This window comes from Elaeis guineensis, chromosome 1 (genome assembly GCF_000442705.2).
Source record: "Elaeis guineensis isolate ETL-2024a chromosome 1, EG11, whole genome shotgun sequence".
Classification (NCBI taxonomy): Eukaryota; Viridiplantae; Streptophyta; class Magnoliopsida; order Arecales; family Arecaceae; genus Elaeis; species Elaeis guineensis.
Genome location: NC_025993.2, coordinates 164,278,074 through 164,303,115, shown reverse-complemented (window position 1 = coordinate 164,303,115; position 25,042 = coordinate 164,278,074). Strand labels below are relative to the sequence as shown.

The 25,042-nt window shown below is 41.1% G+C and overlaps 1 protein-coding gene across 3 annotated transcripts in view; it reads left to right on the top strand.

Annotated features, from left to right (window-relative positions):
- Positions 1 to 16,125: 16,125 nt before the first annotated feature.
- LOC105036133 (ubiquitin-conjugating enzyme E2 28-like) overlaps positions 16,126 to 25,042 on the top strand; it is a 43,424-nt gene continuing 34,507 nt past the window's right edge. For 2 of the 3 annotated variants that reach the window (XM_073246745.1, XM_073246742.1), the window contains exons 1-2: positions 16,126 to 16,318; positions 16,773 to 16,879. In XM_073246745.1, coding sequence (XP_073102846.1) covers positions 16,810 to 16,879 — 70 coding nt within the window. In that variant the 5' untranslated portion in view covers positions 16,126 to 16,318; positions 16,773 to 16,809. Of the gene's footprint in view, positions 16,319 to 16,772; positions 16,880 to 18,288; positions 18,376 to 25,042 lie in introns of all 3 variants that reach the window. The other variant, XM_073246740.1, reaches the window with a different exon arrangement.

Genomic DNA, 25,042 nt, shown 5'->3' with positions numbered 1-25,042 from the left:
CAAACTTATGTCAGCCGTTTTAACGCCACCGCATTGGAGGTTCGGAACTTAGATCAATCAGTCGCAATGGCCGCCCTGAAGAGCGGTCTTCAAAAGAATGATCTTATATTTTTCCTGAAAAAGAAGTATCCCAGAGACTTCGTTGATTTGCTGGCTCGGGCCGAAGGATATGTCCGAGCAGAGAAAGCCTTCAAGCTGAAGGACGAGGAGACCGTGAAGGAGCGGCAGGCGGGTGACTCCAGCAAGTTCGTAGCTGAAAAAGGGCCAAGTGAAGCTCGGCCACGTTCTCGAACTCCCTCCGGACACAAGCGTGTCCGAACTCCCCCCCGAGCTCGTAGGCAGAGAAGTCCGGACCGCAGAGTTCGGTGGAGCTCTCCCCTAGGAAGATTCCACAGCTACGTCCCTCTCAATGCTCCAAAAACTCAAGTGCTGATGGAGATGAGGGAGCAGTTGCCAAGGCCAAAAAGGATGCGCACACACCCTGGGAAGCGCAACCCTAACAGGTTCTGCCTCTATCATCGTGACCACGACCACGACACGAAGGAGTGTATTCAGCTCCGAGATGAGATCGAGGAGCTCATCAGATGAGGTGGCTCAACAGATTGATCCGACACCGGCCTGAAGGTAGAGAAGATCGGTCGAGAGCCCTACCACAACCAGAGCCGCCAAGGAGGGAAGAACAGCCTGAAGATCGGCCTTCAATCGGAATCATCAACACCATCTCTGGAGGATCCCGGTGGGGAGCAGCCAGTGGATTGATCGGACCGCCCAAGCGGTAGAGGATTGAGGAATATATAACCCTTACTGAAGAAGATGCTCAGGGGATTCAATTCCCCCATAATGATGCAGTCATAGTTTCTTTAAATATTGCTGACTATGATGTACGCCGCATTCTTGTTGATAATGAAAGCTCAGCCGATATTTTATTTTACGATGCATTCTCAAAAATATCCATTTTGGATGATCGATTAGGACCGATAAGCTCCCCATTGGTAGGGTTCACTGGCGATGCTGTGCTAGTGGAAGGAATAATAACTTTGATCGTAGTTGCAGATCGGTACCCGAAGCAATTTAGAGCACAAGTGGGTTTCCTGTTAGTAAGGGCACCGTCTACCTACAGCACAATACTCGCCGACCTGACCTCAATGCCCTCCAAGCTGTGGTATCGACCTACCATTTGAAATTAAAATTTCCTACAAGCCAAGGGGTCGGAGAGGTCAGAGGAGATCAAGTCTTGGCAAGATACTGCTATAACATAGCCTTACAAAGAAATGGTCAGTCTGACCCCAGTCTGGTTGATGGATTAGACACTCGCGATGACCTTGCTGAAGAACGGGATGAGCCAATTGAAGATCTTATCTCAATTCCTTTGAACGATGGGAATGAAAAGCACGTGGTGAAGATTGGCTCCAACCTAGGAGAAGAGGTACGAGCACAACTCATCAATTTTCTACAAAAGAATACAGATGTTTTTGCTTGGGTTCCGACGGACATGCCGGGGATTGATGCGGAAGTCATGGAACACCGTCTAACTGTTGATCCCAAACATCGGCCGATGAAGGAAAAAATCCAAGGTCATGCACCGAAAAGACAGAAGGCAATAGCTGAGAAAGTTGATAAACTTCTGAAAGTCGGATTCATCAGAGAAGTCAACTATCCGAACTGGGTCTCCAATGTGGTTCTCGTCAAGAAGGCGAACGGCAAGTGAAGGATGTGTATAGACTTTAAAAAGCTAAACAAAGCCTGCCTGAAAGACAGTTACCCTCTACCCAGAATTGATCAATTAGTGGATGCAACCTCGGGCCACGAGCTTCTCACTTTCATGGATACATTCTCCAGCTACAATCAAATCAGGATGGCACCAGAGGATGAAGAAAAGACTGCTTTTATCACTAACCGTGGTCTTTACTATTACAGGGTCATGCCTTTTGGCCTTAAAAATGCAGGGGCGACCTATCAATGACTGGTGAACAAGATCTTCAAAGAGCAAATCGGCCGCAACATGGAGGTCTACGTGGACGACATGCTTGTAAAAAATAGGTTCTCAATGAACCACGTCGTCGATCTTGAGGAGACCTTCAGTGCCCTCCGAAAATATGAGATGAAGCCGAACCCAACCAAGTGTGCTTTTGGAGTAACCTCTGAGAAATTCTTGAGCTTTATGGTATCGGGATGCGAGATCGAAGCAAATCCAAAAAAGATTTGTGCCATCCAGGAAATGACCGCTCCGAAGTCAATAAAAGAAGTTCAGCGCCTTACTGAGAGAGTAGCAGCTCTGAATCGCTTCGTCTCAAGGTCAGCCGAACGATGCCTACCTTTCTTTCAGACCCTCAAGCAGCTGAAGAACTTCTGTTGGACCACTGAATATTAGCTAGCGTTCGAAGAATTAAAGAACTATCTCGGTTCACCTCCGTTATTGGCAAAGTTCGAATCTGGAAAGGAGTTATTTCTGTACCTGGCGGTCTCTCCTGTGGCTCTCGCAGCAGTTTTGGTTAAGGAAGAAGCAAAAATTCAACGGCCGATCTACTACATAAGTCGAGTATTGAGAGACGTCGAAATCAGGTACACTAAGTTATAGAAACTAACTTACGCCTTATTGATTGCAGTCCGAAGGCTCCGACCTTATTTTCAAGGGCACACCATAATACTGCTCACCGACCAGCCGATCACGGTAATTCTGCATCGAGCAGATGCTTCCGGAAGGATAGCAAAATGGGTGATCGAGCTCACAAAATTCGACATCAACTATCGACCTTGACCGACGATAAAAACCCAGATATTAGCAGACTTCATAGTGGAATGCACTATCTTGGAAGAAGCCGAACTTGAACAAGATGAAGCTGACAACCCAGGGCTCCAGCCGAACTCCCCTGAGGAAAGAACAGATCTTCTTGATGGTTTTTGGGCCCTCTACGTGGACGGTTCCTCCAACATGTCAGGCACGGGCGCGGGCCTGATCTTGGTCAATCCGGAAGAAATTATTACAGAGTACGTGCTGCACTTCGAATTTTCTGCGACAAATAACGGAGCAGAATATGAAGCTCTGATTGCAGGACTGAAGATCACCAAAGAATTAGAAGTAGATCGGCTCCAAGTCTATAGTGACTCCCAATTGGTGGTGGGACAAGTCAGCAAAAACTATGAAGCTCGGGAGGACAGTATGGCTAAGTATCTCGAAAAAGTAAAAGAGATCATTCCAGCCTTTGGCAGCTTTGACATCAAGCAGATTTCAAGAGCAGAAAATATCAGGGCCGATCTTTTCTCCAAGTTGACTACACTGGCTCCAGCTGAACTACCCAACGAAGTCCTTTTCGAAGTTCTGAAATGTCCAAGTACGGAAGAACCGTAGCTTGTAATGGAGATCAGCCATGAACCCAGCTAGATTGACCCACTGGTTGCATACCTCAAAGACGGAGTTCTTCCTCATGATGCAAAAGAAGCTCGGAAGCTTAGAAACCAGGCCTCCCGATATATCCTTTATGAGGGCAAGCTGTACAAGAGGTCGTACTCTTTGCCCCTCCTAAAATGTCTCCGACCTTCTGAAGCCAACTTTGCCTTGTGGGAGGTACATGAAGGAGTCTGCGGAAGTCACCTGGGGGCCAGATTTTTATCCTATAAACTGCTCCGACAAGGTTATTACTGGCCTACAATGTACCACGACTCCATTAAATATGTCAAAAAGTGTGATCGGTGTCAGAGATATACGAATATCCAAAGACTGTCCGCTTCCAAACTTACACCCTTGAGCGCCCATGGCCGTTTGCACAATGGGGGATGGATATCCTTGGACTTTTTCCCATGGCGTCCGGACAGCGAAAGTTCCTCCTGGTGGCAATTGACTACTTCATCAAGTGGGTCGAAGCCGAATCTTTGGCGAAAATCATAGAAGCTAAAGTGCAGGACTTCATCTGGAAGTCAATCGTTTGTAGGTTCGGCTTACCCAGAACTCTCATTACTGATAATGAGCGACAATTTGCTGGAGCAAGATTTGCTGAATTTTGTGAGGACTTAAACATCTCCCATAACTTTATGTCAGTAGCTCATCCGTAGGCGAACAGCGAAGCCGAGGTGACCAACAGGACTGTTGCAAGGAATCAAGGCGAGACTTGAAAAAGTAAAGAGAACTTGGGCAGACGAGCTTTATCATGTGTTATGGGCATACCGAACTATCCAAAGACTGCCCACGGGGGAGATCCCCTTTGCCTTAGCTTTCGGAACAGAAGCCGTTATCCCAATTGAACTCAAACTTCTATCGGTGCGAGTCGTGGCATTCGACGAGCAGTGCAACTCATAGGATCTCAAAGTCAACCTCGACTTGTTAGAAGAAAAGCGGGAGACAGCTCAAGTTTGGATGGCAGCCTACAAGCAGAAAGTAGCCCACTACTACAACTCCTGAATCAGGAGCAAAGCCTTTAGAGCGGAGGACTTAGTACTTCGACGAGCCGTTGTCTCACAACCTCAGAACCAAGAGAAACTTGCCCCAAATTGGGAAGGCCCATATGAAGTCAGGAAGGTAGTCCAGCCCGGAACATACTATCTAAAAGAGCTCGGAGGAGCAGACCTTCCGCGACCATGGAATTCGAAAAATTTATGAATGTATTACCGATAACTTTGCCTTAAATAAAAATTTTATATTCGCATATCTTTTCTTTTGACATGAGCTTATAACGACAGGGAGTAGCTCTTTCAGACAATCGAAACTAAGCATGTCAGAAACAGGAGGAGAACCTCATCCTAACATGAGCAAAGTCGAAGATCCGGTTATTAAGAGACTGGATGGGGGGAGAGGCCCTCGCAACGGCCCTTATGCGCCCCCACAGTCATGTTAGGAACAGGAGGAGAACCTCATCCTAACATGAGCAAAGTCGAAGACCCGATTATTAAAAGACAGAATGGGGGGAGAAGCCCTCACAATGGCCCTTATGCGCCCCACAGCCATGTTAAGAATAGGAGGAGAACCTCGTCCTAACATAAGCAAAGTCGAAGACCCGATTATTAAGAGACCGGATGGGGGGAGAGGCCCTCGTAACGGCCCTTATGCACCCCCATAGCCATGATTAGGAACAAGAGGAGAATCTCATCCTAACATGAGCAAAGTCGAAGATCCGGTTATTAAGAGACCGGATGGAAGGAGAGGCCCTCGCAACGATCCTTTTGCACCCCCACAGCTATGTTAGGAACAGGAGGAGAACCTCATCCTAACATGAGCAAAGTCGAAGACTCAATTATTAAGAGACCGGATGGGGGGAGAGGCCCTCACAACGGCCCTTATGCGCCCCCACAGTCATGTTAAGAACAGGAGGAGAACCTCATCCTAACATGAGCAAAGTCGAAGATCCGATTATTAAGAGATTGGATGGGGGGAGAGGCCCTCGCAATGGCCCTTATGCGCCCCCACAGCCATGTTTGGAACAGGAGGAGAACCTCGTCCTAACATGAGCAAAGTCGAAGATCCGATTATTAAGAGACTGGATGGGGGGAGAGGCCCTCACAACGGTCCTTATGCACCCCGACAGCCATATTAGGAACAGGAGAAGAACCTCATCCTAACATGAGCAAAGTCGAAGATCCGATTATTAAGAGACTGGATGGGGGGAGAGACTCTCGCAACGGCTCTTATGCGCCTCCACAGTCATGTTAGGAACAGGAGGAGAACCTCATCTTAACATGAGCAAAGTCAAAGACCTGGTTATTAAGAGACCAGATGGGGGGAGAGGCCCTCGCAATGGCCCTTACACGCCCCCACAGTCATGTTAGGAACAGGAGAAGAACCTCATCCTAACATGAGCAAAGTCAAAGATCTGATTTTTAAGAGATCAGATGGGGAGAGAGGCCCTCGCAACAGCCCTTATGCGCCCCCACAGCCATATTAGGAATAGAAGGAGAACCTCATCCTAACATGAGCAAAGTCGAAGGCTCGGTTATTAAGAGATCGGATGAGGAGAGAGGCCCTCGCAACGGCCCTTATGTGCCCCCACAGTCCTATTAAGAACAGGAGAAAAATCTCGTCCTAACATGAGCTGAAATTGACTGTGTCGAGAACAGGAAGAGAACCTCATCCTGACACAAACGAAGACCTAATCGTTTAAGATCGAATGAGCAGAAAAGCCTCTTCAATGGTTCCTCTACACCCCTACAACCTCATTAGGAGCAAAGGGAAAACCCTTGTCCAAACATTAAAAAAAAAGAGGGGTAGAAAAAAAGAGAAAAACGAACTACATTTAAGACACAAGGAACCTCGTCTCAATGAGGAAGAAAACTCTTGTCAAAAATTTTCAGTCTTTAAGGGAGAACCCAACACTAGCAGGAGAAAATAGACTTCCTCAAAGTAACGTGAAGTTCGGGTCCCAAGCTCGAACATCGAGAGAAAGCGTCAAATTCGAATGGCCTCGAAAAGACCTTCGGTCATGATCAAAAAGGGCGAATCAATGCGACAATGACTAGGAACCTTCAAACAACGTCGACATCGAATAAGATAAAAGACAAGAGAAGCTCGATAAACGATAACTCAGAGTCAGAATAGACAAGGTAATGAAAAATTTTTCTTCATTTCATTAGTAAAGAGAGCATTACAAAAGCCTTTGAAGGTCAAAAAAAGAAAAACAACAAGAAAAGAAAAGAATACATGGAACAAAAGGTAAAAGAAGCTCTAAGGAAGCTCGGCTCTTTCTGACTTCGAACTCTTGGTTCCAGCCATTATCAGGGATTGCTTTAAGTTTTCGACTTCTTCTTCCAGCTTCTTCTTTCTTAATAGCATCTTCTGATACATTTGGTGAAACCGCCGGCTTTCGCCCTCCGATTTTCAAAGCCTCTTCCTCAGAACTTCAGACTCCGCTTCTGCATCCTTGACTGCCTGTTGCTCATAGGCCAGCTAAATTTTTAGCCACTGCAGTTCGACCTTCTCCTTTCCAAGGGCTACGGACAGTTCTTCCATGGTCCCCCTCAAGGATCGGAGCTCGTCGGAGCCTTGAACTGAAACAGCCTGGGCTCTTTCGGACAACTGCTTCTGAAGGTGAGCAACCTCGTCGGTCGCCGTCTTGAGCCTCCTTCTGTAGTTGTCTATTTGCCCGCACCAACTGACTCAGTGAGTGTTGTAATTAGTCTTGGCATCCTGTAGCTGCTTCTGGAGGTCGGAGAATTTCTTCGACCAGTTCCAGCCATGGTCGGCCTGAGTTCTAAGCCAGGACGAGCTTCCTTCCAATTGGTCAATCTTCTTCCATGCGGCCGCTAACTCAACCTCGAGGGAGCTGATCTTGGAGGTCTGGGTCCAAGATAGGTCGCTGGTGCATTTCTGGAGTTCCTCAAGCTCCTTCACGAAGTTGGCCTTCTTTCGGTTGTAGTCCATGAAGTCCTTTTTGTGGAGGTTCCGAAGGCGAGTAACCTCCACGATGGCTTCCGAATGGCTCTTCCTCAGCCTGTGAAGTTTGTCGTCCATCTTCTTCGATTTTTTCGTCAGATGACGAACTTTTCTTCTCAGATCCTGGATCATGGACTTCAAAGAAATCTTCTGCGGTAGGGGAAGAGCTTCGGTAGGACACTGTTGTCGAAAAATAAGAGCGTCGCAACGCAAATCATTGCAAGAAAGAGGAATTCAATTTTATTAATTAAATAATTCTTAAGTACAAGATGAAAAAAAAAGTTGTAACAAAAGAAAAGTATAAAATTAGAGGTCTCGAACCTCTGGAGTAGAAGTGGAGGAGCTCGGTGCCCCCGGAAGGTCGGTCACAGCGGCTGTGGTAGTTGAAGAGGTCCTAGCTGGAGGGAGACCGACAGCAGCTTCGGAAGGTCCGGCTTCATCGTCGGACACTTCATCCAGAAAGCTGAGGTCGAGTTCGAGAAACTTTTCGACCACCTTCTCCTGGCAAAGCTCGAAGCCTTTGATAAAGGCGGCCTGGCCGAACTTGATATTCGATTCTCTCATCTCAGAGGAGGTCTTGAACTCCTCCACTGCTTGGGCCCTTGCCTCCGAGACTAGGGTCAGGATCTACTCCTTCAGCTTGGAGACCTCGGCCTCTGCCTTTCTTCTTTCCTCCTCCATGGCAGCCTTCAGATCCATCGAAGTTTGTCCCTCCTTTTGGAATGCCTCTTGGAGACTAGCGACTTCAGCGACCTTCTCTTTAAGACGGGTGGCCTCGACCTGGCGACCTTCCTCCACCTGGGCTGCTTCCTTCTTGGCATTGTTTATCACCTCGATATTGATGATGAACTGGTGTCCAATCTGCAAGAGCGGCCAGGAAGTCAATATGAAAGCTAAGGAATGCACTAAGTGAAGAAGCGAAAGGAAGAAAAAAGTAAATCCGTCTACCTCAAGAAAGGACCCCAGAGAGTCCCAAACCTGCTGTTCAGGATCGGCCTGGACGATCCTGTGGACAATCTCGGGCAAAACGCACCCGTCGATCAACCTTTTTATTAAATTCCTGTTGTTGAAGAGATTCTCCCCCGGATCCTTTTCAGAGTCGTTGGACCTTTCGATGGCAGTCCTGCTGCTGCTGATCTTGCGGACCATCGTCTTCTTCCTTCTCTTCCTTTCAACCCCCGACGCCTCCTCGGGATGAGACTTGGGAGCGGGAACCTCGACCGGAGGGCTTCTTGAAGATGCTCGGGGGACAGCAATGGCCGCATAGGCAAGCATGGTCGAGCCTGTCTCTTCTACCCTTGCCTTCTTTGCCGACCCAAAAGTTGTGGCGTCTTTCTTCTTGTGGGCCTTGAGACCCTTGGTTAGTATCCAAGCTGCGTCTGCATCCATATCTACAATAAAAAAAGATCAGCACAGCTTAGAAACAGAATAAGAGAAAGAGGAAGCAGTGAATGACTTGAGAAGAAAAAAATATCGGTAGGGTTGAGAGGGCTCAGGCCGATATTGAATAAAAGTTGCTCCTTTAGAAGGTAGGAGAGGAGAGGAGCTGGATAAGTCTTAAGTTTATTGGAGGTTTCAAGGTCGTCCTTTCCCAAGCTAGAAGCCCGATAGATGAAATCCCTCAGGGAGCCCCAGGGGGCAACCCCAGCCTTAGGGTCGGGCATCGAACGTAGAAGTACCTTTCCTTCCAGTTGTGGATAGAAGAGGGGGCACCTTTCAGCAACCCCTTTCTACCGAACTGGGGGGAGAAGTACCATAAGTCTTTTATCGAAGGGTGACGCTTAAAGGTATAAAAATTTCTAAACAAGGGAAGAGTTGGTCGGACTTCAGCTAAATGACAGAGGAAAAGAAATCCTATCAAAAATCTAAAGGAGTTCGGTGCTACAGAAACTAGAGAAATATTTAAAAAGCAAAAAAGAGCAAGAACAAAAGGTGGGAGTGAAAGTCGAAGCCGGATGCGGAAGGCTTCCTGGTATAAGCAAAAGTGGCCAGGAGGAGGGGTGCTAGCCCGATCAGTTGGCCCGAGAAGCTCAAGCTCATACTCCAGAGGAATCCCGTACTGAATCCTAATCAGCGAGAGTTCATCCGAGGTCAAAGAGCTAGGAATGGTGTCTGGTGCAAAGATCGAACGAGGTTCGATCCTAAGTGCGGATTCATCTACAGTACCAGGATTTTGGGAGGCTGGAGCAGACGAACTTCTAGAACTGCTAGAGGAGGAAGTGTTAGAGGATATTTTGAATCAAATAAAAATCTTAAAAAAATTAGAAAAAATAGGAAACAAGACGCGCGCGAAGAAACTGAACGTGTGGAATGTGGAGGAAGAAAAATGAAAGAACAACAAGAAAAAGAAGGATTTCAGAACTAACCTAGGCTGGTCCGAGAGATGCAGGAGGGCAATGAAGGTGATGGAGGTCGACCTGAAGGGAGTCTAAGATCGAGAGGGACGCTGGAGGAGGATGAAGCTCTCGGAGAAGAAGAGGAGACCGAAGAAAAATCTCAAGCGAGGTGAAACCCCTGAAAGAGGGGGATGGGTTTAAATAGACCTCAAGGTCCGGCACAATAATGATTGCAGATCTCCTTTAGCCGACCTACAACCGTCCGTGTCCCACTCGTCATGGCAGACGGCTGACGACTGACAGAATCATTATTGCACCGTACCTGGAGAGATGTTCCAGCAAAAATTTTGAAAAAATCTTTTCGGATCGCCTCGATTTAAAAAATCCCAGCACCGACGCACCAAACGCCAAGATATCTGGAAACAATCGAGTACGAAAATCAAGGGGGGCAACTTTGATTGTAAAAATTTTTTCATACTTCCTTCATTCGAAACCCGAACTCGAAAGTAGGGGGACTGGTGTTGGATATAAAATAACCCCAGCCGAAGTTCGTAAGAGGCCAACCCTCCCAGGACTCTTCTAGCTTTCGACCTTGTGCGGCATCTTTCTGAACTCCCCCGACCGTCCGAGCTTCCACAGTACCATCCGGACTCCTCCAACAGTCGACCTTCCACAGTGTCCTCCAGATTTCTCCAATGGACGAACTCCTATTGTATCCTCTGGACTTCTCCGATAATGAGCTCCTTCAGTCATCCATCGGACTGCTCCAAATACTCTCTGAGCTTCATTATCAGTCGATTTTCTACAGTGATCGACTGTTCTTCGAATCTCTTCCAGACTTCCTCCTGTCACGATCGACTTTACTCTGAGCTTCTTCTGGACTTCATCAATATCCGAACTTCTCCAGCAGCAAGACTTCTACAGTAACCAGACTCCATCCAAGTTCCTGCAGTGGTCGACCACCTTTCAAATTTCATCCGAGCTTCTACACTAAGCGAATTCCGTCCGAACTTTCATTGCAAGCGGACTTCAGTTGAGCTTCTATAATAAGCGATCTCCATCCGGACTTCCACGGTAATCGATCTCCATCCGAGCTTCTACAGTAAGCAGCCTCCTTCCGGACTCCTACAAGAATCGGACTCCATCCAAATTTTTACAACAGAATTGGATTCCAGACAAACTTCTACAACGGATGAACTCCAGCAGCCGGATTTCTACAGTGACCGGCTGTCTCCGGTGTCTTCCCTACCTCTCCAACCATCAACCTTCAAAAGCACCAATCGAACTTCAACAGTGCCAACCAGACTCCTCCAGCGGACGAACTTCCACAATGCCTTTCGGACTCTTCTATTGGTCAACCTCCTATAGCGCCTGCCAAATTCTGCTATCGGTCGACCTTCTGTCAGATTTCTCATGCAATCGGACCTCTCCAGCAGACAGTCTTCAGACGAGCTTCTACATCAGATAAATTTCAGACGAATTTCTCTAGCAATCGGACTCCAGCTGGATTACTCCAACAAAAAATTTTCATCCGGACTTCTACAGCAGATGACTTCCGCCTGCAGCATCAATGCCTAAGGCACCCAACAACAGTTAACCCATCAGCAACCTTGAAAATATCCGGACTTCTCTTAGATTGCTGAGACAGAGAGCTATTCCGCTCCACCAAACATCCCAGTCGAGCTTCAGCCGTCCGATCCGAACTCTCCGATAAGTCACGACAACGGACACCACTCCACTCTCTGTAACAAACTCCACGTGATCCCACCACTCTCCAGCAAGTCGCAACAACGGACACCACTACTCTCCGTAACAAACTCTATGTGGCTCTGAACGGCCCACTACCGGACAGTTACGGATGTCGCTGTCAATCGGTTACGCTCTCTCATCTATAAAAGAGACCCCCCAGATATGTTCTTTTCTAAGCTCTAAGCATAATCTCTAAACTCTGCTAAAATTTCATTCGAATGCTCCATTTCTGTTGAAGCAGAGTACTGACTTGAGCATCGAAGGGTCTTGTCGGAGTATCTCCAACTCCGGTTTAGACTTTCCTTGCAGGTCCCGACGGCGGTCGTGATCCCCTCGACTCCAGCTTCTCCGGCATCGGCAGAATTCTGCACCAACAAGTATATAAAAAGAAAAATAATAGAACCCATACAAACCTAAAAATAAAAGGGTCTAATCTCTAATAAAGAATAATAAGAAATAATCACCCATAATCACTAGGTGGGGAAAAAGAAAAGAAAGAAAAAAAAAACTGGTCAATTAAAAAAAAAGAATGAGATTTTAAGTGAGAATCTGAAAAATTCATCAGAATTCATTAATTGGCCGAGGATTGCAGTGGTGCCGCCATTTGGGTTATGCTTCGTTATAGACAAAGAGAGCAAGTGAGAGGTTAAGGTTTGTTAGAATATCAGCATAAAAGGTGTATTTTTGGAACAAAAAAAAGAGCTATTTTACCCGATCAATGAGAACCAATTTATCCATCTCTTATATGGATAGGTGTTTCCATCTATTTCATTGAGAAATACTGCTTGAGGGAAACTAATTTAGTAACCTCATATTTTTGCCCAGAGCATGAGAATATGAGTAAGTCGATGGAAAAGTTGATTAATTTTTTTATAATATTTTACCTCAAAACAACAAGCCTTTAAGCTGAGCAAGGAATGATATAGAAAAGTATTAAAATAGCAATTTCTTCTACTTTAAGCTATCAACTAGTGGATCCAAGACAGTTATGAAACCATTCACTATAATTTATACTAGAAAACAAAATATTTTTAAATTATTTAAATTTGTATTTCATAATGAATTTCTCATATTTGCATAAATATCATCCATGGAAGTGGTTGTGTCATAATTTTATCATAAATTGTATACTCTCGCTTGTAGTTTATGTCATACTTATTAAATGGGGTGGGTAAGGTTGACCACAAATCTCACATGCCCATCTCAATAGAGCATATCAAGTTCTAGTCTTAAAATTATTTTACTGAACTTATTACTAGGTTAGACGACATCATCCCTTGCTATTTGGCAAAGATGATAGGAGTTCAATTCCAATTGAAGGTAGCCTCGAAAATGAAGTGGTAAGGATGCAAATGGATTGGATCATACTGGATCATAAGTCTTCGGACTCGATTTGGTTTTTTAATCAAATTTGAATGTTGGAAATATTTTTAAATTGCTCAAATTTGTATTTCATAATAAATTTCTCATATTTGCATAAATACCATCCATGAAAGTGGCTGTGTCATCATTTTCTCGTAAATTGTATATTCTCACTTGTAGTTTAGATCATATTTATTAAATGGGGTGGGTAATGTATGACCACAAATCTCACATGCCCATCTAAATAGGGCATGCCAAGTTCTAGTCTTAAAATTAATTTACTGAATTTATTACTAGGTTAGATGGTATCATCCCTTGCTATTTGGCAAAGATGATAGAAGTGCAATTCCAATTGAAGGTAGCCTCAGAAATGAAGTGGTAAGGATGCAAATGGATTGGATCAGACTAGATTATAAGTCTTCTAACTCAATTTGATTTCTTGATCAAATTCTAATATTGGATCCATATTTAACCCAATAGAAAATCGGATTGAATTAGATCAGATTTACAGCCAAAATTTTCTACCAAATAGGTTATTTGAGTCGACCCTATGTATAATCCAGCCCATATTCAAAAAATTCGGATCAGGATCGAGTCTGAGTCAAATCTGGATTAAATATAGCAAACTATATTTTAATGACCATACAACAAACTGCTATTAACTATACAAAATAGGTAGTAAACAATTAGAATATAAAAATAATTTTAAACCTATATTTATATTAAAAATGTTACTCATATAAGTCTTAAATCAGAACTTAAAGGCTCCAATAGATTCAGATCCTAAAGATATCAAGTATGATCGGATCATAGAGTAGAAAATCCAAAATTAACTCAGAAATCAAATGGATCCAGTCGGTCGGGTCAGGTTCAAATTTAGTGAATCCAAATCCAACCCAATAAATGAAATGGTTCCAATTTTTGAACCTGACCCGACCTACAAATCCTTTAAAGTGGATCGGATTGGTTCTAAGTGGGTCAAGTCATCTGACCCATTTGTAGCTTTAGAGGTAGGTATAGTATGAAAAATGTGAGAATTATGTTAATCTCAAAAAATAAAAATTGTTGGACTTACTATCTTAATAAGATACTACAATGAAACCTGCACTATGCTGCAGGCCTTAATAAATAGAAGGCAGAGTCAAAAAATCCTCAATCTTTAATGCCTTTGGAACATTTGTTAAGAAGCATTATATAAAATAGTGATCGTGTGCTTGAATTATAAAAATATTTATGAATTATAAATATTCATCGAAGAATTGAAAATTATCATTTTAATTGATGTTCCCTAATCCAAATATATAGTTGGAAGAATAGAAGATTAAACAATAAATAGAAGAGCTATAGTTTCTTTACTTCATAAGCACCATGATTAGTTAATTTAAGAAATACTTTTATACAAAAAAATCTTCATAAAAGAGAGGGTTAAGAAATGATTGATCCATAATTTTTATTACAAATTTATGTTTATTAGAAAAAAATCTTAAACAAAAGAAATAGAATTTTTATACCTCATGTGAGAAATTAAACAACAAAAATTTAAAAAAGGGAGAAAATTTTGTTTAAATAGAAGGAAAGAACAATGCCGATTCAGTTATATATATTCTTTTTTTAAATTTAAATAAACAAATATTTAAAAAAAATTAGAAATACTGTTAGTTCACTTATAGAGAAATTATAAGACCATCTACATGGAAACACCTAAAAAAATTTTGTGCTGCCACTCTCATAAAATTTCTATGCACCCTATTAATTTAAAATTAGTTTTTCTATACAATTTTTATGAGGATGTCCTCATACATTTAATTTTTTTTCCTTCCTATGTGTCAAGAACCCATAGAACTATTATGCACCTATTTTTTTTCTTTAATCCTAATCTTTTCTTACCTATCCACCACCGCTGGTGCTTCCAAACCCTCTTCTACTCCTCCAGTTTCCCCCGACCACCACTGTTGGCCTTTTTTTGCTGGATTTTCTCTTGGCTGTTCTATGGTCGGAGAGGATGAAGGAGAGAGCGGCACAGGTGGTCTTGAATTTTTTTTGATCCTAGCACCAATTTTTGGTTTCTTTTTCCTTTCTACTTTTTGTCTTCAGAGACGATGCGACGGAGGATGGTGTCCTCAAAGCCAACCCTACGACGAGTGGCAAAGGTGCTCTACACCTTTTTCTGACCCATGCTAGCATTCTCATCTCAAGACAAGTCAAGGTAAATCTCATTTTCAATATCTATTATTTCTAACCATCTTTAGATTTTGTGACTTACTATTTTTTCTTTTCTATCTTTTTCCTCTTCATTCCAAATCCAAACCCTTTTCCTCTCTTCATCTTCTCCATCATCTATTTCTGTTTTTTTATTTTCTTCTCTGATCCAACTTTCTCTGCAACCCTGCCCTAATCCTAATCCCGTACTTATTATTTTTTCTTTTCTATTTTTTCTCTATTTGTTTCGATGCAAACTGTATTCCTTATTCCTTCCTTCCTCTTTTCGATTATTTGTTTCCATTTTTTGAGGGTTTTCTCTTCTCCAATCCAACCTTCTCTACATCCCTACCCTAACCCTAACTCGAGCCCCAACTCTAACCCTCAGCAGAACCTAACTCCAACCCTAACCCTCAGCAGAACCTAAACCCAACCCTAACCCTAACCAGCCCCCTAGCCTAACCCTAACCCTAGTCGGATAGCTAATCCTAACCAAGTCCTCTATCATAACCCTAATCCTAATCGGATCCACTAATCTATTAGTCGAATGACCTACAACCTGTTTGGCACGCCTATTAACTGATTTGTATGCAGCCGGTAGCGATCCATCCCTAAACCCAACTCATGTCTTCTTTTTCCCTCTTAATCCATCCACTTCTTCCTATTCATCGAATCCTAACCCAACCCGTCAAAACTCATACATGTTTTTCTTTCTGTTCACCGAAAGGCTTCACTGCAAACCTCTATCTTTTTTTTCTATTCACTAGAAGGCTGCTGAATCTTAGCTGTGGCATTTTTTTTTGCTTTTATATGGACATGAGGAAGACTACCATAGCATCATAGTAACCCTTTATCCTTCTCTTTCCTCACATGATGTTTGTAAATAAAGGAGTGAAAGGCTGCCAAAACGTAGGCAGCAACCCCTCCATATTCCTAATAAGAAACATAATATTGTTTCTGATATTATGATGAAAAAAAAAAACTAATAAGAGAATGAAAATTACAAATATTCGACATCCAAAAATGTTTAATTATTAGAGCATAATATGCTAAATGTGACAATCTTAAATTATTCAAGATAAGATAATCCTGGATAAGGATAATGTGTGATCTAAGATCATGTTATCATTTGTCTCACCAAACTCCTCCTTACTGTCCCAAATTTGGGCAGCATTGCTCTAACTTGAAATTGGCTTCCCAGCCCCGGTCTTTAATACCTCGAAGCATTCCATTCGAGGGGAGTTTGAGAACGGGAGAAAAACCCTAGTGGTCGAAGGATTGGCTCCAGAACTCTTATTTTTCTTCTTGTCGATCGGTACATTTTTGTCTCTGATCGATCTTGTTTTCTTGGATTGCATTTCTGTTATTGATATTTTCCTGGCAAGTGCCATAAATTATTTGCTTATTTCCTACGTCTATTCTTCTGGTCTAGTGTTTGGGTATACGGTGTGAGGATTCGATATAGCGATTTTGTTTTTTAGCCTGGATTCTATGTTTGGGACATTCTTCTGTTTCTTGGGGTTTTTCCTGATGGATTCTGTGTTTGTGTTTGTTGGGTATTTCTTCAAAAGATCAGATTTTTACTGGAGGATTCCGAATTTATGTTGTCATTCTGGAAATTGTTATTAGGATTTTGGAGCATGTGATGGAGGAGCTTTTGCTTCGTAACATCAGCTTTTATTGATTTTTTTGGAAATCAAAATTACCTTTTGCCTATTATTTCATGATATTTATTTAAAATGGTTGATTATTCTTCAATTGGATTTCAGTGGCTTTGATAGGGTTGACACTTTTGAGTAGCCGCCAATGGCTTCCAAGAGGATTCTAAAGGAGTTGAAGGACTTGCAGAAGGATCCTCCCACATCTTGCAGCGCTGGTTTGTTCCCTTCCATGCCCGCTTCTTCCTAGATGATACTAATTTCTAGATTTTTTTTTAATTTTAAAATCTTTCTTGTTCCACCCTTTCCACTTTGGTGGTAGGTAGAGTCATTTCTTGTGATGATGGTAGAGCAAATCATTGATGAATGATGACCATCATTTCAGTTTGGTTTTTCTTCATCAAGTCTAGTTTTATTTATCTGTTGGTTTTACCAATCATGTGCATTATATGGCATTTGCTTAAATTTCCAGTGCGAGGTTATGTTGAATGGAGAATTACCTTGTTATGCCTTCAAATAGGGATCCATGAATCTTGGATCCTTTAATAATACTGCATTAGACTGACTGAACCATAGATTGAAACAGGAAAAACTGGTACTGCTAGTAATTGGTTTCAGTTGTATCTACAGTGCTGCTGATATCATTATGATATATTCATCTGTTATGAGCTTGTTATGTAATTTCTCTTTTTTGTAGTAGTTCATTGCTTAAATTTGTGAATTTTCAGCTGTGATTTGTGATATCAAAGTGATATGGAAATTAATTTTATCCTCTATATTTTTTCATTATATTACATATGAAAAGATCTCTTCAGTTGTGAGACCATAACAATGCATATGACGGAAATTTTCATGAACCACTTTGCTGCATTTGTAGTAAGATATTGTATTTAGCATATAGATGATATATCATGCTTAAAACCACTGGGTTCAATGGGCAGCAATTTCTAAATACAAATATTTCTTTTAGGTATTCTTGGCTCATATAATCTGTCGCACTTCTAGACTACAAGTTTATGAGTTGAGTTCTGATTGATATATTTTAAGATAATCATTCTTCTCAGCAATAAATAAATAAATAATGTCGGAGTGTCTGTTAATCCAGAAATGTTGGTGGAGGCAAATTTGTTCTAATACTAGTCTTGTGCCTTATGCCAGATATATAGTCTGCGCATGCTTTATTGACTGTCACTTTTGTTCTAGATCATGTATCATCATTGCTAACTACATTTTGTTGTGCTAGTCATTGTACTTTCTAGAAGATGTTGTTTCTTTGGTAGTTTTACTTTTCAGTTCTAATGGTGTCCAGAGAGTGATAATACTGAGAGAAATATCTTGACATGGGCCCAACCCTATTCACTTACCGAAAAAAATGCAGCAATGTTGTGAAATGTGGTTGACAAAATTGAACTAGCTAGTTGGTTCAGAGATAGATGTGATGGCTAGTTTGTTCAGCTATTGAAGTCGAATGCATCTTGTTGGGTTCAAGTGTCAAAATTAAGCTATTATGAGAAGACAATAATTTTGGAAAGGCAAGGAAATAATACTTCTTTAACAAAAGAATTTTATTGCATGTAAACCTTATATACACCAATTCCACCTTGAGTTTTTTTTTTTTTTGGTCTAGCTGGCTCATTTGGTTTGGTGGCCCCCAGCAACAACATGAGTATACGATTGACTGAATCTTTTGAGATGCATACTACAATTTTGTTAGGTAAGCCTAGGATTTGACTTTAAGAATCCCAAGATTATTTGCATGTTTGATGTGGATCTATGTGCCATATGCATATTACTCCATTCAAATGTCAGGAAAAAGCGTTCACTGGGATGAAACAATGTGGTTTTCTTGTGCTTATGATGCATTTTGGGTCAGGGATAAGTGTTATCTTAAAGCAGGAGCATTGATCTGGGTGCCAAAATGTCCAAACATGGTTGTTATTTGTTGTCTTTTCTCTCTTTCTTGTTGCTTAGAGGGTTTTGTTATTGTCCCTATTTTAAAATGCAATGCATGAGGCTGTGCATGCGTATGCAGTCCATTTTCTGCACCACATTAGCTATATGCCTTCATATGTGATCTGCTTAGCATTATGGGCCAAATTTGTGTTGCACTCTTATATGGGCTTATGTAGATCGAGCATGTTCAAGTTGATGGTTAAGTTGAATCTGGGTTTTTATTAATTATTAGTAATATTAATATTATTCATCAATATTATTTTCTCTATTAATTTTAAGCACTGAATAATAAACACTATTTGTTAGTTATTATTATTAATATTAATATTATTTATAAAAATATTAATATCACAATTGTTTTTATTATACTAAATATATTTTAATTCATTTTGGTATACTTAAAATAGTAACTTCAGATGTGCATGTATGTGTGGTTTGCATACTTAATATGCGCTATGTGGTACATTGATCGCTTGCTTATTGCATCCATTTTTTAAAACATTGTTATTGTTATATTTATTTGGGGGAATATATGTATTTTGTTTAAGTTTTGATAGATAGCTAGGATGGTATGATGTGGTAGTCTTTTGTTTCTCTTTAGTCCTTAATGTTAGTTAGATGGTCCATAATCTACTGTAGGAGCCCAATCAACACTGATTGGCTGGCCATTCTCTAATGGCCCTAGCTCTTTTAGAGGAGAGAATGGTATCATGTGCTCCTTATTGGAATTGCTTTCGATGTCAATAGTTCCTCTTCCAATGCCTCTTTCATCTTCTTCATCTTCCTCAAACAAGGAGAAGGAACTAGAATACTTAGAATGGAAATGCTTTTCATGCATGAAGAGGGACAAGAGAAGTTTGTCTCATGGATGGATATAAGAGGTAACCGATACTTTGTAACTACAGAGAATGAGAAAAGAAAGAATAAGGAAAAGGAAAGAAAATGAAAGATGATTAGATAGAGCATCTTTCCTGGTTTTGGTTGTTGCCCAGCTATGCAACCCAAGAGGGGGGGTGAATTGGGTTTCTAAAAATTTTAAGCCCAACAAATGACTTATGAAGAACAAAACAATGGCTTTAAATCAATATTAATTAACTAAAGCAGTATTGCAAGGATATAATAAAGAAATAAGATAAAGCGATAAAGCACACCACAAACACAAGGATTTATAGTGGTTCGGTGCTAACCTTGCACCTACGTCCACTCCCCAAGATCCCACTTGGGAATTTTAATCCACTATCCTTTGTATTCAACCCGAATACAAAACGTCGGAAACTCCGACACTAGCTATCCCAAGCTAGAATACAGGACGTCGAAAACTCCGACCCTAGCTATCCCAAGCTAGAACACTTGTTTCCCGGGTACAAGCCAACCCAAAACACTCCGATTTCAGGTTCGGATCAACCTTTCCTTGTTTTGGAAATCCTCCAAAAACAAGAGCAAAAACTCACAAAGAGTAAGAATATTTAGAGCACAGATGAATACAAAAATAGCTCCTTAAATGAGCAAATATAACAATAAAAACTTTACTCAAATGAAGAACCCCTTTTTCAGATTTTCTCAAGATGAATGAACGGTTGAACGCTTGAGAAGAGGTTGATTGTTGATTGAAGATCTCTTGAAAGCTTTGAACGATCTCTAGATCAAGGTTGAAACGATAGGCGTGAAGAATTCTCTCCTTGAAAGATCTTCCTTTTCTCTTTCACAATCTCTCTGGTATATTGTGGATCCTCTCTCTTTTTCTCTATGGATATTTCGTTGATCTCAGGCTTTTTCTTGCAAATTTCGGATCCTCTCTTTTGTTCTTCTCTTTTTCCTCTCTTTTCTTCACTTTTGATTTCACGTTTGATCCGCTATTTAATCTGCAATTTCTTTTATCAAATAAAGCATTTTGTAGCATTAGAAGCAAGAGAAAACAATTTAGGCAGATAAAGAGCCGTTAGAGGATTTTTAGGAAGCATAAATGGCAATTAAAACGGGCAAAAAAATAGCCGTTGCTGACATTTTCCGTCGCAGGGGTCGACTCATGAGTCGACTCATGCTTCAGGAGTCGACTCATGAGTCGACTTCTGTTGCAACAAACCAGAAGATCTGATTTCTGGATTTTTCGGCTCAAATCAGCAGAGGTCGACTCATGAGTCGACTCATGCCTTGTGGGTCGACTCATGAGTCGACTCACAGGTCGTGCCAAGCCAAAAATCCAGCGTGCCATGGGAATTTTTTTTCGTGCCATTCAGCTCATAGTGCCATGAGTTGACTCATGAGTCGACTCATGCACTTCAAACCTTCATAACTTCAAAAATATTAGTCCAAACACAATGAAATTTTCACCAATAGATTTCAAATCATTTGTTCTACCAAATGATATTATCAAATCAGGATTTTAGCAAAATTATGATTTTGCCCTTGAAGAGCATAAGGACTTTTTCAATTGTTTGTATCCCTTCAATCTGCTTTGTAATCATCAAAATCAATCTAGGAGCAACAATCTCCCCCTTTTTGATGATGACAAAACATATGAACAAAAATATTTATGTTAATGCATTAATTTCAAAAGAATCCATTATGGGTGTATATGCTTGAAAAGAGTATGATTCTTTTGGCATGTAATATAAATGCCAAAATAGTTTGTCCATTTTCTTAAAGATTTGAAAAGGGTATTAGATCATTTTGAGTTCAAGATATTTCAGAGCAAGAGAAGATAAATAACTTTTTCTATGTATCAGAGCAAAAATAATTTTTACAATGATATCAGAAAAGATTTTATAATGTATCAGAGCAAGAAAATTTTTAATGTATCAGAGAAAATTTCATACAGTATCAGAGCAAATGTTATAATATTTTAGAGAAACCTTCACACTGTATCGGATCAAATGTTATCATGTATCAGATCAAGTTGAAAGAAATTGTAGGATGTATCAGAGTAAAACAAATTTCTTATTGATGTCTCAAGGTGAGTAAAATTTCAAAAGCAAGTTTGAATATCAGAGCATATATATAAAAAATACTTATTTGCATTGTACTCATGATTTTGCTTTTGATGGATTAAAGTTCTGTCTGATACCAAATTTCTCTGTCTGATACCAAATTTCGATACCAAAATTTCTCAAAGTTTTGTTTAATCTTTCAATCCTTGTTTTTGTCTAATTTCTCCAATATTTGTTTAATTTCTTCAATATTTGTTTTAATTTAATTTCTCCCCCTTTTTCTCATAATTTAGGGTTTTGCTTTTTGTCTAATTTCAATTTTTGTTTAATTTTAATTTCTCCCCTTTTTTGACATCATCAAACATAGTTAACTCTTTCTTTTCCTTTTCTGAAAATATTCTTTAATTTCTTCCTCTTTAGAGTTTTTCACAGATGTTTGCTCCCCCTTAATATAGCAATTATCAATAGCAAACAACAATAAGTAGAAGATAATATTTCAACAGATGTATCGGAGATTGAAAATATAATCATTACAAAGAGGTAGAAAGATGATTCCATTAATATCATAATTGTTTCAAGACATAAAATTCAATCAGCTAAATGTCAATACATGGCCCCAAGGTATAGATCCTAGAACAAGATACTAACTCCTAAGATCTAGATAAGTCAATGATCAGAGTCATCAGATATAGGGTGAGGGGATGATGGATCAGAAGTGCGTCCTCTATCCCGTCTGCCTCTGCCACGAGTAGGAGAACGAGATGAACTGGGAGGCTGAGAACGCTGAGATACTAGGGCTGATATCATGAGTCTAATAGAATCAAGTACGTTCAGTGCTCTGGAAACAGATTGAAGTAGAGCAGTGAACTGGGTGGTAGCATGCTCACTCGATCCTCTGATCTCTTTCCTCAGTAGCTCATATCCACCTTCTAGTGCTCCTCTGAGCCTGCCAGCCTCTGCAGTGAGGTCTGTGACCTCAATGGTAGACTCCTGTGGCTGGGGATGGGCCAATGCAAGGACTTGCCCCTGCAAGTCAAGAACTCTGCCAGTAAGTCTCCAGACTGTATCCTCAAGCTGCTGTATCCTGACAGACTGATCTGAAATCATCTGAAATATAGTGGAGATGTGGGGAGTAATGGTCTGATCAGAAGAAGTAGCTCCAGGTGCAAAAGAAGTACTACTCCACTGGCTAGACAACAAAGAAGCCACACGCTGAGATATATGCTCGATCTGATCGTCAGCCAGTCTGAACTCTGAATGAGGTGCTCTGCTCTCTGGCTGATACACTGGTGTGGGCATCCTAGTAAACTCAGAAGGGCCAGCCTCAGTATCATGAATGAACTGGGTATCTGGTGAAGCTGCCCTGAAATCATGTACAGGAGAAGATGGACCTTCTTCTACTCTGCCTTCAGTTCTGTCTTCAGCTCTTTCCTCAGCTCTCTCCTCAGCTCTTTCTTCAGAGCCCTTGATCCAACCATCAACAGTCTTTGTAATTCCCATTCGGTGCAGGCTGTGTTGGTTGAAAGTGTCCACATGTGAGAGCTTGGTAGGTGTCTCCCCCTCACAGCTAACTCCAAACCTCCTAAAAACTCTAGTAAGGGCCATACCATAAGGCAAGTGTGCCTTGGATCTGTTCAAAGTTTCTCTCATGGCCTCTATCATAAGTGTAGGGAGGTTTAGGGGGGTCTGAGTGATGATATGAAACATGACACATACATCTCTGCCAGATAGTAAGTCATGTCTACCACTCCTAGGAAAGAATAGTTTTGTCACAATCTGATGCAGGACCCTCATCTCAATGGACAGTAGCTTTGCTTCCAATCTGTTTAAACTTCCTGAAAAATCTTCTCCTAAGATAATTCTGATCCCTTCTTCTTTAATTGGGAGTTCCATATATGAGTATCCTTCACTAGGCAACTGAAGTATCTCTCCCAATATCCTAGAATCCAAACAGATGTCAATCTCCTTTACAGTTGAAGTCACAGACCCGTTTCCATAATTTAGGTTCTGGTAGAACTCTCTGACTAGATCAACATAGGTGACTTCCTTAAGAGAGCAATAAAGTTCCCATCCTTGATTTTTGATCTTGGTAGCAAAAGTAAAGCCTTCTTTCTCAAAGAACCGAAAATCTATATTTTTCCCGGTTTCTACTTTTCTATCAGAAAGAAGATTTACACTGGGGCTTATGGAGGGTTGAGAGGGACCTTGAGCAGGTACTGAAACTGGATTGGGAACAGTGGAAGACTGAGCATGCCTTTTCTTTCGGACAATTTCCTCAGGCTCTCGGATTGATTTCCTTCTTTGGGGAAGTTTCATCTTTGGAGCCATATCCAATAAGGTAGCAGACAAGAAGACTTGAATTCAGTGGAGGAGGGATCACAAAAGAGTAAAGAAGAATTTTGGTGGAGAAAAGAAGTAGATTTTGAATGAACGGTGAAGTTCTAGGGCACGTTCCACCCGCGCCTAACACTGCGAGAAAGCACAGAAAAATCCTTTTCAAGGTGGCGATTTTTGGTGGAGAGGAGGAGGGAGAATTGCCTCGAAATTAATCCTTGGATTTGGAGCAAAACAGAAGTTTGGAGAGGACGGCTTTCGGAAGGAAGACGACGAGAAGATGAGTCGTCTCATAAACAGGTTTCCCGTTTTAAAAACAATGAACCCGATGGAAGTTGGTGGGATTTACAAGTTTGCCATTGAGTCGACTCATGGGGGTCGACTCATGAAGTTCAGAAAATCAGGAAAAATGCAAATAAATTCCAGAAAAATTCAAAATTTTGGGAGAAAGAATTTTGCTCAATGATAAGTTTTTAGAGTGATAAACCTGAGCTTTTGGGACCAGGATAGATGTTGAAAATTAAGCTCTAAGAGATTTTGACATCTATTCTTTGGAAATTGAGAAATTTCAGACAAATGGATCTAGAATTCCTAGATTTCTCCTAATTTCACAGAATCTTTCCTCACTAAGGGCCTTTGTAAAGATATCAGCTAATTGATTTTCAGTGCAAACATATTCAAGAATTATATTTTTGTTTTGAACATGTTCTCTTATAAAATGATGTCTTATCTCAATATGTTTAGATCTTGAATGTTGTATTGGATTTTTAGATAGATTTATAGCACTTGTATTATCACATTTTATTGGTGTTTCATTAAGTTTGATTCCAAAATCTTCGAGTTGTTGCTTAATCCACAAGATTTGAGCACAACAACTTCCGGCTGCAATGTATTCGCCCTCAGCCGTAGACAGTGCCACCGAATTTTGTTTCTTGCAAAACCATGAGATTAGGTTAACTCCAAGAAATTGGCAAGTTCCACTTGTGCTTTTTTCTATCTAATTTACATCCAGCAAAATCAGCATCAGAATATCCTAACAAATTAATTTGTGAGTCCTTAGAGTACCATAACCCTATAGTTTGTGTACCATTTAAGTATCTAAGGATTCTTTTAACAGCATTCAAATGAGATTCCTTAGGATTAGATTGATATCTTGCACATAAGCAA